Below are 12,958 nucleotides of genomic sequence, written 5' to 3'. Positions count from 1 at the left end.
GGCAGGTGGGAGGTCATTAATGCTTACCAGTGTTTGTTAGTTGGAAATTTAAAATGCTAATAATATACTAAAATTTTAAATTATCTTTTCTTTTAATTGTATAATAGTTATGGGAGCATTCCTATAAAATTGAGAGACCATTATCAGTCATTGATTGTAAGTCATCGACGAGCGTCCATCAGTCATCTACCATAGTGGTTTGCTCCATTCACTTTCCAATCTACAATCTTGAGTAGAAAAGGACTCCAATATTAGAAATGAGTGAGAAATCAACAAAGTTAATGCACATCAAAGTGAAGGAAATCACCTTTCTTCTTTTCAATTTGAAGCTTACCTCTTTTATTTCCTCGAGCCCCATAATGTTGAAGTACTCACAAAGGTCCACAAGGCTCCAATGCTTGCTAGCATTTGCACTCTTTTCACCGAGTCATCAAGCATCCTAATAGATACCTTAATTGGTACAACTTCCTCCTTTGATGCTTGAAGTGGTATCCATTTTCCATGCTTCTTCATAGTGGAACCATTCATAGTGGAAGCAAACATACAAAGAAGAGCATACTTTCAACGGATGAATCTACAACTTTGCACTTAGAGAGAGAGGGTTAGGCTAATAGGCACACTATGAAAATAAATATACATTAAAATTTTTGCATAATATTATGTATTACAACTTTGCACTAAGAGAGAGAGAGGGTTAGGTTAATAGGCACACTATGAAAATAAGTATACATTAAAATTTTTGCATAATTATTCTTGTAATGTGATATTACGAAAATGTTGGGGTCAAAAAGGGTCCTATAATAAGAGCCATATCATCACATTTTTAGAAAAAAGGAGGGCTGTGGTGAACCTTACATATCTTATGTCAAAACACCCACATATAACATACCACTAACAATCTCTTTAAAAGTAGATTTTAAATCTACTTACTATTGGAAAGCCCTTGAAAAGTACATTCTAAATCTACCATCTCTAACAAATTTAGATTTGATATACTTTTGATTTATGCTTTTTACAATAAAAGGTAGATTTCAATGATTGTGACATCTATGTAAAAGTAGAATCTACCACCTTCGATAAATTTGGACTTGATATGCTCAAGTTATGCCTTCTCCACTAAAAGGCATATTCCAATGATTGTGACATCCATGTAATAGGTAAATTGATATGCTCAAGCTATGCCTTCTCCACTAAAAGGCATATTCCAACGATTGTGGCATCCATGTAATAGGTAAATTCCAATGATTATATGACATCCATGTTACATGGATATCACAATCATTAGACTCTACCTTTTAGTGGGGAAGGCATAACTTGAGCATATCAACTCCAAATTTGTTGAAGTGGTAAAAGGGCTTTCCAACGGTATGAAATCACATATGGGAGTTTCACGTAAGATACATAAATTTTACCATGGCTCTCTTTTTTCTAGAAAACGATAGCTTGGCTCTTCTTAGAGGGCCCTTTTTTAAGTCTAAATTTTCCTAATGTACTATTATTGTTGCTAGAGACATTGTTATACAAATTAAACCATTGTGATACCTGTAAAAAATGATTTTATCAATAACTTGGCATTGCTAAAGAATTGTTTGTGTTGTAGTAGGTGTAGCTTACTTCCTTTACTATGTCCTCAAGTGTTTTGTGAGTTCATCTCACTATAACACATCGGGAGTGTAGCAGCATTTTTTAGCTACATTTTTGCAGCGTTTTCAAAAGGAAAATATTGGGGGTTTTCAAGATGCTCAGCAGCATTCTATCGCTACTCTGCTAAGCTTTTTCGTTGCTAAGAAGCACTTTTAGCAATAATTTTTTACTGCCCAACAGCGAAATGACGCTACTCAGCAGCGTTTATAGCAGCGAAAAACGCTGCTATACTATAAAAATGTCACTCTTTTTTGCTGCTTCTTTTGTCGTCGCGTAGTTTTATCTTTTGAATACAATAAACTTGTACTCTGAGTTTTTTTTGCAAGTTTTTACCTTGTCTATCACTTCTACCTCTCCTACCCTATCCTCCTCAAGCTCAAGCAAGGTATGTCTATTGTTTTCATGTATCTCCTATATGCAGACAAGCTTTCCATGAAAGCTATCTTTTGAGTATTTCCTCTCTTTTCTCTCTTTTAAGTTTTTATTTTCTTCTTTTTCCCCAATTAAGAGCTCTCCATTAAAGCTTCATATGGTAAGAGATCTTGATTTTTCTTAATTTTCTCTTTCATGCTTTTACATGTTTATAGAGTTTGTAAGTTTTAGGACTTTTAAGATTAGGGTTTGTTATTAATATTTTTTTTTCATATTTTAGTTTGATTTTGTAGGTTTTCAACACATACAAGCCTCACAAGGTAAGAGATCTGTTTCTTATATGTTTAGATTATCTTATGCTTTTACATGTTATAGGGTTTGTAAGTTTAGGGTTTGTTTATTTTCCCATGCTCCATGCATACCGGTAGCTACCTATGCATGCCGGTAGCAACCTACGCAAGCTGGTAGCAACCAATACATGCCACTAGCATCCAATGCGTGCTAGTAGCTTCCTACGCATGCCGGTAGCTTCCTACGCATGCTGGTAGCAACCAACGCATGCCGGTAGCATCCAATGCATGCCGGTAGCTACTTACACATGCCGGTAGCTTCCTATGCATGTCGGTAGCAATCAATGCATGCCAGTAGCTTCCAACACATGCCGGTAGCTTCGTACGCATGCCAGTATAGGTATCTACGTATGCTCCTAGCTTTATGCATTGTGTTGGTAGCTTCCTATGCATGCCGATAGCTACCTACGCATGCCGGTAGCTTTATGCATTATGCCGATAGCTACCTATGCATGCCGGTAGCTTTATACATTATGCTAGTAGCTACCAATGCATTATGTCGGTAGCTACCAATGCATGCTGGTAGCTTCCTACGCATGTCGGTAGCTTCTTGTGCATTCCGGTAGCAACCTACGCATGCCGGTAGCTTCCAATGCATGCCAGTAGCTACCTACATATGCCGACAGCTTTATGCATTATGCCGATAGCTACCTATGCATGCCGGTAGCTTCCTACTCATGCCAGTAGCTTCCAACACATGCCAGTAGCTTCCAACGCATGTTGGTAGCAACGTACGCATGCCGATAGCAACCTATGGAAGCCGATAGCATCCCAATGCATGCCGTTAGCATCCACGGGAGCTTCCTACGCATGCTGGTAGCTTTCCGGTAGCTACCAATGCATGCTGGTAGCTTCCAACACATGCCGGTAGCTTCCTACGCATGCTGGTAGCTTCCTACGCATGCCGATAGCCATATGCATAAGGCTATATGCATAAGGCCATATACATAAGAGTTTTAAGTATTTATGGTTTTTCTTAGATAGATGGCAAATAACTTGAGGCGTGATGTTACACGTGAAGGAGGAATCGATATCCCAACAATATTTGTAAGTATATATTAGCCTCAAATTGTATCTTATCTTTTAATTAAAGAAGGTTATCTTAAATAACAACTTTCTAAAATGTTCATTTGTTTGTATGTCTATAGCTTGAAGAAGTGGACTGCCCCCCTACGTAAGATGAATATGATTTTACATTACAACAGGGTCTGCAAGCTCTATTTGATAGGGTGCAAGATGAAAGATATATTGTTACTACTAGAGGAGATGCTTGGCAAGCATGGCAAGTGAGTACATTCCTAAACCCTAAACCTCTTTGTTTTTGCAAAACTAATTCTCACTTGTGTTAGTTTTATTGTGTTTTACGATCATGTAACTAGAAATGATGGTGCAAATGTCCATGCCGGTAGCAATGGAAATGTGAGAAGCGAAGGGGCTAGAGTTGCAAGGAACATTAAGAATCGCACAGCATGAGATCTAGATAGCCCCTAGCTCCATAGGTTTTCATTACGCTTTATCTTGTATATGAGTTTTTTGGAATCATACACTTTTGTAATTTCGCTAAGTATTGTAATTGAATTTTGGCATTCCTAAAACCATGAAGTGCAAATGTCTTTTCTTTTTGGTATTTGTCAAGTTTTACATTACAATTGTCCATGATGATGTGAAGTTATGTTAGTTTTACTGTGTCTACATTAGAAAAAAAAGAGCTGGGGCAGCAGATTGGGGAGTCCTGTTCAGACTCCCCAGTGTGCGCCCAGTTTTTTTTATTATGCAGTACTTTCCCTGTGCTCAGCAATGAAACTAGCAGAAAAAATAGCAGCGTGTTTAGCAGCGATTTAGGCCTGACATCTCCGTACCCTTCTAGTTTTAGAAGCGCTACTATTTTCGTTTGCTAAATCCTCATTTTGTTGTAGTGTCTTTGTCTAGCTCATCCATGACATTGCTACTAGTTGACTTGCTCTTTTAAATATAATTTTGAGCTTGGGTTTGTAGAATCTCTATTTAATCATATTGAAAGTAATGGTTCCAAAAGAAAACCTAGCAAAATTTTATGTTCAAGAGATTACGATAGTTGATACCCACTTATCCTAATGTACATGAGTTAATACCAATTGGTCTTAGCTATTGTGAGAGCAAGATATGAAATATAAAAAAGGCAAGGCCATTTGTGTATATGGGCCTCACTATAGCCCTCATTACAACCTTGGCAATTTATGAGGCTTATGGAAAGGAATTTGAAAAAAAATAACATTTTCACTAGGGCCCGATATTTTTTTTTCCCAAAATCTTGACTATTTTCTTTAAAAGCCTCACCCTCTCCCCTCATAACAAGAGTGAGCTTAACAAATAGCTCACCACATCAGACTCCTATCAACTGACTTATTTAATCTAGGACCATGTCTCTAATCCATAGTTGGGGGGGGGGGAAATGGTGTTCTAAGAGGTCACCATAGAATGACTACATGGTTGATAAAATAGCATGAATCATTTAGTGAATGGAACAACCAAAGATATACACAAGTACATAGTATAGAAACTTATCCAAAACACACTATGTTTAGCTAAACCATATCATGCTTAGATCCCTTTGTGTTTACACATGGTCACACACAGTTTAATGTCCTAGGGTGTTGATTCCTATTGTAAGACTATATACATGTTTCCAACATATCATATGTTTTGTAGGCCCAGCTTTCCATTTTAACATTAAGCACTAGGCACATTGTGTGGGAAGTGGTTACCAATTGCTCAGACAATTTTGAGATCACTTACTTCTTGGTAATCTTAAACATTATCTAAGGTGGCCCTTTATACTTTGTAAACAAAAGAGTTTGTTGTATTTATAAAAGATCCCTCCTTTGAACATGATTTGTATACATTTCTTTTAATTTATCTTAAAACTTTAAGTTGATACTATATTTGGCTAAACCTACATGTTACACTAATAAATGGGTTGTGTCTACACAAGAAGGATGATGAGGTGCATCTCAAACACAACTTCTTCTCATTAAGAGGATGTTACATACGCGAGTGAGCATAAATTAATGAGCATGGAGCGTAGAGTTACATGAGTGATCCAAATCTTGAGCATAGATTTATGACAAAGTTTTCACTATCTTGATACTAGATCCTACACAAGGTACATGAAAAAAGTTTGAGAAATGGTTGTTCTAGTTCTCTGCCAATGATTTTAGGGGAAAAGTTGTTCCATTGTTTATGAGATGTTTCTACTTTATTCAATTAAAGAAACATATTCGCTTTAACAAAGCCTAAGATTTAAAAGAAAATTGAACATTCTCATTAAACGAAGAAGAAGAGAATTATTATAGATTGAAGGGTCTACCATCTAGCAAATCTCCAAGAAAGCCTCCACAATCATAACAAATATTTAATATGATTTCTTAAAAAAAATGTAACGGTCAAGAGGTAAACAAAAGCTTCACAAATTAGTTCATGTACATCTTAGCATACGGCCAAGTACTGTTCTTCTAAATTCTTCTATAACTAAATGGTCTTTGGTCCTATGATTAGCTTAGTACAAGAAAGATTACCGTGTGCTCTCGCTCATACTTTTAAGAGTCTCACAGTACTGCAAAAAACATTGTACCTCAAAGAATCACGTTTAGATGTGATTAAATGGCATGTGTATGAATTTCAGTCACCTCTTAATGCGCGCAAGGCTTTGTCGTGAGCAGCTTGTAATTGATCACTACCGAGAGGTGATGCCATGGAGAGCATTTGTTGTTGTGGCCCATTACTATTGGTATTTCTATTTTGATAATCACTACTATTATGAGCTGTAGATTGGCTAAGTATGGAAGTGATAGCTGCAGCCAGGGCTGCGTGGAAGTTCGGGTCCGCAGTGATGGCGGCAGCGGCTTGGGCTGCAGAAACACCGTCATGAGAACCATTAAGCGCGAGGGGCTTAGACAGCAAATTACCTTGTAATGCACTAGATTGAGGGTTCAGGAAGGCCGCTTGAGAGTTCATTAAGGCATGATGCAGTGCATTTTGCAAAGCTGAAAATGGCGGTGCTGGCGGTTGTTGATTGTGTTGTAGAGAAGAAAGGTTAGTATAGTTCTGGGCGGACAGATTGCTGCCAGTATAAGGTAATTGTGGGAAGAGGGAGCGAGAGATTAAGGGAGAAAAGGTAAGGTCGGAAGGATTAAACGTGTTAAAAGGTTGATGATTGTTAGGGCTTTTGGTGAGATCGAGGGTGATGGTGGGGAACGGGGCGGAGGCGGAGGCGGAGAGGGTGGTGCTGGTTACTGCGCAAGGGTTAATGTGGGCGGCCGCCAACAGGCTCGCCGCCCGCATGCCATCCATACTGGTGGTGGAGCCTGACAGGAGCATGTTGGCCGCTGCCGATGTAGTCGACGCCATGCTTATTGCTGCCCGCGGCAGTGGATGATTGTGTGTACCCTCGTAAGTGTTCATTAATATCGATAAATCATCGGCACACCTCTGCACCTACGAAAAAAAATTGATCGAGTCAACATCTACGACACAGTGATCGTGGAGGACTCTTGGATCAACCACGATCTACACTACGCAAGAGATAATCAGGGAACCCTAACGATAACCCTGATCTGTATGCACAATGCAAGAGCTAATCAGATAACCCTAGCCATAACCGTAACCCCCTCAAACCATAGTATATACCTCACTTCAACCTTGAAATTACCATTCCCCCTTCCGTCTCAAGAGAGAGCTACTGAGCTGGGATCAATCCTTGTGGCTTGTATTTTAGCCTCTCTTATGGTATCTATTTCAGTACCCTCTCCCAAAAAAATACCATTATTCATCCTCCATCAGCATTCACTTAATGTCTTGAATTGCGATGCCATCGACATATAATATAACATTTTCACTTCATCATGCATCAACATGCATTAACTAATGTGTTTGGTTCTTTCAATTATAGTCTAATTTTATAACAAAATCATTTCATCACCCCTATCAACTTGAAATATATTTATAACCATGAACATGCAAGCACTAAGATTTTTTTTTGCGTGTGCTTAGAAAGTGAGAAATAGCATAACCATCAACGTGCAAGCACCTCAGGCAGATAGTTCTAACATACTAGCCTTAGTAAAAATTAATTACTTCAATCATCTATCAACAAATTATGACTATTACCTGCTTCCTTACTGGACACCCAGGTGCCATGGTGCACCTATAATAGGCCCTTGGACATGGGTTTCCCTTTGCCATCTTTTGCCCGTACTTCCTCCATTGGCAACCATCCCTCAACTAAGAAAATCAATTGAATAGGTAGATTCAGGAAAACAGAAATGAGAACCTATGATTAATGAAGTAGAAAAAAAAATGAATTGGATAGGTAGATTCAGTAAAAAAAGAAATGAGAACCTATGATTAATGAAGTACACAAAAAAAACAAAAAAAGGAAATGACTTTTTCTCCTTAAATAAACACTGCATCCATTGAATCGATTCATTCATACTTAATACAAACATGCCTACATGTGTATACATACATAAATAGCTATGTGTATATATTTATATATACATCCACATATATATGCAGCTATTTATGATATATGTATGCATACATTTTATACACATACATACACATATACATATATGTATATAGATACATATATACATACATATATATGTATGTAAATGTACATATACATAATATACATATGTATATGTATATGTATATATATGTACCCATATATGTGTGTATGTAAACATCTATGAATACATACATAAATAGCTACATATATATATGTGTGGGTGTATATATATATATGTGTGTGGGTGTGTATATATATACATGTGTGTGTATAGATGTATGTAGAAGCATGTATGCACGCATACATACACACTGTCACATATGTTGTGCATACTTACGTACATTCGTGTGAGAGAGAGATTATGTATGTATGTACATAAGGAAGGCATGCATGCATACACACATACACATACGTGAGCATCAACATAATTCGTCTAAGCTGAAGCAAAGCGAACATATATATTTAGTAATCAGCAAAGAAGCTAGTAAGTAGCAGAATGAATCACCATGGGGGCGTCGGATCGAGCTCGCACTGATACACGGGCTTTTCTCACGGCAGGACTGTCGATAGGCTCGAGCTGTCCCTTGCGATCAAGCCTCTGCATCTTGTTGCAGGCCGCCATAGCCAAATCCGCAGCACCTTCTGTTGTTGCAATAGCATCCTCTTTGGAAGATATATTAAGGATGTGACCATTGGTCTCTTGGGAGCTTCGGTCCATCTCATGACCTTCCACTAATGCTTCTTCTGAGTCTCTTTTAGGTTGCAGAGCATGATCATTAGCTGAATTGATCACTTTGGTTTCTGTATAATCATTGCCGGATAAAGGCTGATTAATATTGTCGATACTCTCTCCTAATCCGCCTACTATTTCTTGAGTGCGCTGCAATGGCCCAGCTACTAGTGACATGGTTATAGTGTCTTTCTCGGGCTGAGTGGACATGTGCAGGCCGTTCAGCTGTTTCCATTGATAAAATTTGATATCAGTAAAAAAAAGAATCATTTAATTTATTTTTTATTATAAAGGGTTGTTTCCACTATTGGCTCTTTTCCTTAAAAACAAATTATATCTAGAAATTAGATTGCCATGAACAAAATATAACTCCGTCTCCAAACCTTAAAAACAAATTATATCTAGAAATTAGATTGCCATGAACAAAATATAACTCCGTCTCCAAACCTTGACACGTGCTTGCCCTAGTGTTGGAGAAAGAAGAACTTAGAACTTTCTTCCACTTTCTCCACGGAATGTTTCAGAAGGCTTCATTATGCTGATCATCAAGCTTAGTCCACTGAGGATTTCAGAGGGGTACATCACACCTTTTCATTCATGTACTTTGCATTGTATACAAGTGGTTCACCCTCAGGCCACTGGATTCTTTACCATCTGTCTATGGTTCAGTTCGGTGTTCTTTTCTTTGAGGGCTTTTGGATTGTAGCTAAGGCCACCTATTGGCTCAGCTATCTTAAGGGCCCCAATGGACCTTCCTGATGGGTCGCTGTAATCTCATCTTTTTTTAATATATTTTCTACGAAAAAATATAACTCCTTACGAAATATGTTTTAATTACAGTACTTTATTGTAGCCATCGACAAGCTTGCTTCTTCCTACGCAAGGTTACTCCAATATGCCGACTGATTTGCTGGCTAATCTGATTTGTCGTAAACCTAGCAATCAAATTAGGGCAATTGAATTAGCCCTAAGTTTCTCTGAACTGATTGCCGTGATTTACCCTAATGTAAATGCCCTGATCTACCCTAATTGACTATTCTAATCATTTTTTTCTGATCGATTTTCCCTAAAACGAGAGAGAGAGAGAGACCACTTATAAAGCCATAGCCACACCACACAGCCATGTAGAAGCTTTCTAGCGTTTCTAACTTTCTGGTTTATATGGCGATGTTGCGCGCTAGACAACGCTTCGTAGAATTTATGACTGAGAAGATAGATTTTTATAGCTCTTTCTAGCATGGCGATGCCTGCTAGCAGTACGAATTATTGAAAGACAGCCGCGAGAGAGAGAGAGAGACAGAGAGAGAGACCTGTCATTCCGACATTAGAGCTTCGGATCAGAGCGAGTAAAAAGAGAGCGAGAAATAAAGTTCTGTAACCTTCAGTTTTATAACGTTCTTATTCATGACTTTATGACTTTTTGTTTTTGATATTAGAGCTTTTGATCAGAGAGAGAAGTTTTGAAATCTTCAGTTTTATAACGTTTTTATCTCATGACCTTATAATTTTTTGTTTTTCATTTTTCAGAAACTATAGCATTAACCACTTCATTAAGTTGTTTCTGACCTAATCAAGCTTACCTTTGTGTCTGTTACCACTGATTGCGTTGCATTAAAGTCCATAATGTGCTGTTGCTGCATGGCACCTAGTAATTGCAAACGCAAGTTATTGTAGCCCTCTGTAAGCCCTTCAAGCAAGGTCCTTAGTTTGGCATTCTCTTGAGACATACGAAACATCTCGCTTCTTAGAATGCCCACCTGCTGCTGCCATCATTAAAGGGATTTCCATAATTAGCATTAGAATTAGTGACAGTCCTGAGCCTTAATCACCAAGCCTTTTATGTACTAAATACCTGATCATAGTTGCAAGAAGGCGGAAGGGAGAACTCTTGGGTGGCGTTATTTTTATTTTTGGTATTTTGTGGCGGATGTAAAACCTGTAAAAACAAAGTGTTAATCTTGACTATCAAAGATTAAGGAAAGCTTTGAACCGTGACCTTATAATTCAGCATATTAGACATGAGGTTTAGTGATCCTCACATGCTCCTTTACAAGTGGGTTTGATTTGAGCTGCAAGTCGGAGGGCAAGGTATGGTCCATACCACGTACTGGTTTCCATTGCATTAAGGTAAGAGGGTGTTGATGATTATCCTCCGAACTAATTGAACCTTGGTTAACAGTACTGATTGTTGAAATTGGATTATCAGCACGTGAGAGATAATCTCGTGTGATGATAGAAGCTGACCCTGAATTCTCAACACAGTCCCCTTCATTTACATGGTCTACTGAAGGCTCTTCAAGCTTCACAGAGAGATCAAGCAAACCACCAAGGCCCTCCATGATAGATATCTTAACAAGATAGGATTAAAACATGAAAGAATTAATACCACCTCTAAGCCATAACCATGGAAAGCTAAAAAATTTGGTATGGAGAATAAGATTAAGCTTAAGGTATGGCTATGGCCCTGAAGCAAAACTAGGACTTTGTGGGAAGGAGCAGCACTGAAATTGTAAGGCCAGAAGACCTAGTATATTCTATTTATCAGCCCTAAGCAATAGCAAGCAGAGATTAGACAATATTGGCTGCAATTAATTAAAAATATGTGGAGGAGTTGTCATTTGCTATAAGGCTAGGAGGGTGTATTGGCTGTTATGAACTCTGATAAAAAAAATGATTTATGGGTCTCTAATTGGCTTCGGCTGTGGAGATTAGCTAGCGTAATTGTCTTAGGCTATGGAAACTAGCAATAAAAACAGCATGCAATGGAGGTCTAAGGTATAGGAGCTGTGGCTATGGAGAAACAACCTTGATGTATGGATGTGTTATACTATTATACAGGTTATCGGAAGACTGCTAGAAGGATGTGCTTATTATTTATTTACTTAATATTAATATTCCCATTAATTTTTCTATTATGAGAGGTCGCAGCACGGTACAATTTCCCGTCGAGCCCGTCAATCTCGGCGACGGAACAGCCCCGCGGACGGCTGCCACGTCGGTCCTCCGCCCCCACTTTTTGTCAAATCTTAGCGGCCCGCTAACCCTCCACGTCAACACGCCTCACGTCTTTTCGTCAACCTTCGTGGGCCTGGCTCCACGACCATTCTCCTGCCCGCATGCAAAATCTATCTGGGTACACACATGGGCCGACGGTGGCCCAAATGTCACATACCTTCAACAATCAAACGCAAATGACCACCCATATAATAAAATCATAATATTTTATGGAATAACTAATTTCTCAAATGGAAAGGAATCAATACAAATATTTAGACGATGGTGCATCTAAGCTTCGCTTCACAAGCATCCATCGTGTTCACATCAACGAATGCCTGGAATTGTTGGCAACTCAACAAGGGAAGAATGGACAATTGAACTATCCTCTTGCCTTATATCACAAGTATGTTTAAAACTTCAAGATCATTAAACAGTATTTTGTAGCAAGTTGAAAAGGTTGCATTCAGGTTAACAGGTCAATAACAAGCATTCCACGACCCATTATTATAAAAAGACAAACAACTTGTTGAGTTCCCTACATTTGTTTGGTTGTGCTAAAGATGGAACCTAGAGGTTTTCCTTTACTTCCTACTTGTGAGCTTGTATTTCACTGAGTAAACTTCCATATAGCATGTGCTTACACGCATGTATTTAAAATACCTCTATTTTTTTAGTTTTTACATGTTTCATCACAAATCTTTCAACTCCTTTTATAAGTATAAATACCTAGATTTTGAATTTAAAATACCCTCATAAATTACATACAAAATGCAACTATTTAATATTTAATCTTCTCTTGCATGTATATGGCATATTAATTAGTCAATTAAACAAAAACCATAGGGCACTATGCTAAGGGATTTTACTTTAAGTAAACCCTCTGTATCACGTGTGTTCATGGCTTATTTTAAAAATCTCTTATCTGTGAATTTTTCATGAATAAAACATACCCTTTTTCTATTCAACCTGTGAATACCCCCTTTCATTGGTACCCTTCTGTATGTAAAAAATGTGTAAAAAAGGGATTTTAAAAATCCCTTCTGTTGAACCCATGTGCTACGCTTATATATTATGAGTGACCCCCCTCCTCCCCCCCTGCCCCGAGGCATTATGTTACATATATATAAAGTGACTCCCCACCCCTTAAAAAAACAAAATCCCAATAAGATCAAAATGTTTCTTTCATCTAAAAAACATGTGTTTTACCCTATCATCAATGCCTTACTATCTAAAATAAGTTCTTATTCTCACTCCTCTAATCTATAGGTCCAAGTCTCCCTAATGTGCAACATATGTTATGTATATGATATGTCTATG

The 12,958-nt window shown here is 38.0% G+C and overlaps 1 protein-coding gene across 2 annotated transcripts; it reads right to left on the bottom strand.

Moving 5' to 3' along the window:
* Positions 1-5,744: 5,744 nt before the first annotated feature.
* LOC147617892 (WRKY transcription factor 6-like) lies at positions 5,745-11,524 on the bottom strand. Of its 2 annotated transcripts, none has more exons than XM_086776146.1 (6): positions 10,684-11,524; positions 10,497-10,580; positions 10,225-10,407; positions 8,420-8,869; positions 7,512-7,625; positions 5,745-6,839 (listed from the first exon to the last, which is right to left on the bottom strand). In XM_086776146.1, the coding sequence occupies exons 1-6, from the start codon at positions 10,981-10,983 to the stop codon at positions 6,024-6,026; spliced, it is 1,947 nt and encodes a 648-aa protein (XP_086632272.1). In that variant the 5' UTR covers positions 10,984-11,524; the 3' UTR covers positions 5,745-6,023. The 2 variants fall into 2 exon arrangements, with proteins under 2 accessions (XP_086632272.1, XP_086632273.1); XM_086776147.1 differs by having other exon boundaries at positions 10,225-10,404; positions 10,684-11,492.
* Positions 11,525-12,958: the final 1,434 nt, after the last annotated feature.

Source organism: Cibotium barometz, chromosome 36, assembly GCF_041138505.1.
Source record: "Cibotium barometz isolate CiBa-2024 chromosome 36, ASM4113850v1, whole genome shotgun sequence".
NCBI lineage: Eukaryota > Viridiplantae > Streptophyta > Polypodiopsida > Cyatheales > Cibotiaceae > Cibotium > Cibotium barometz.
Note: the sequence above shows the minus strand (reverse complement) of the source record. Positions and strands in the feature narration are given on the sequence as shown.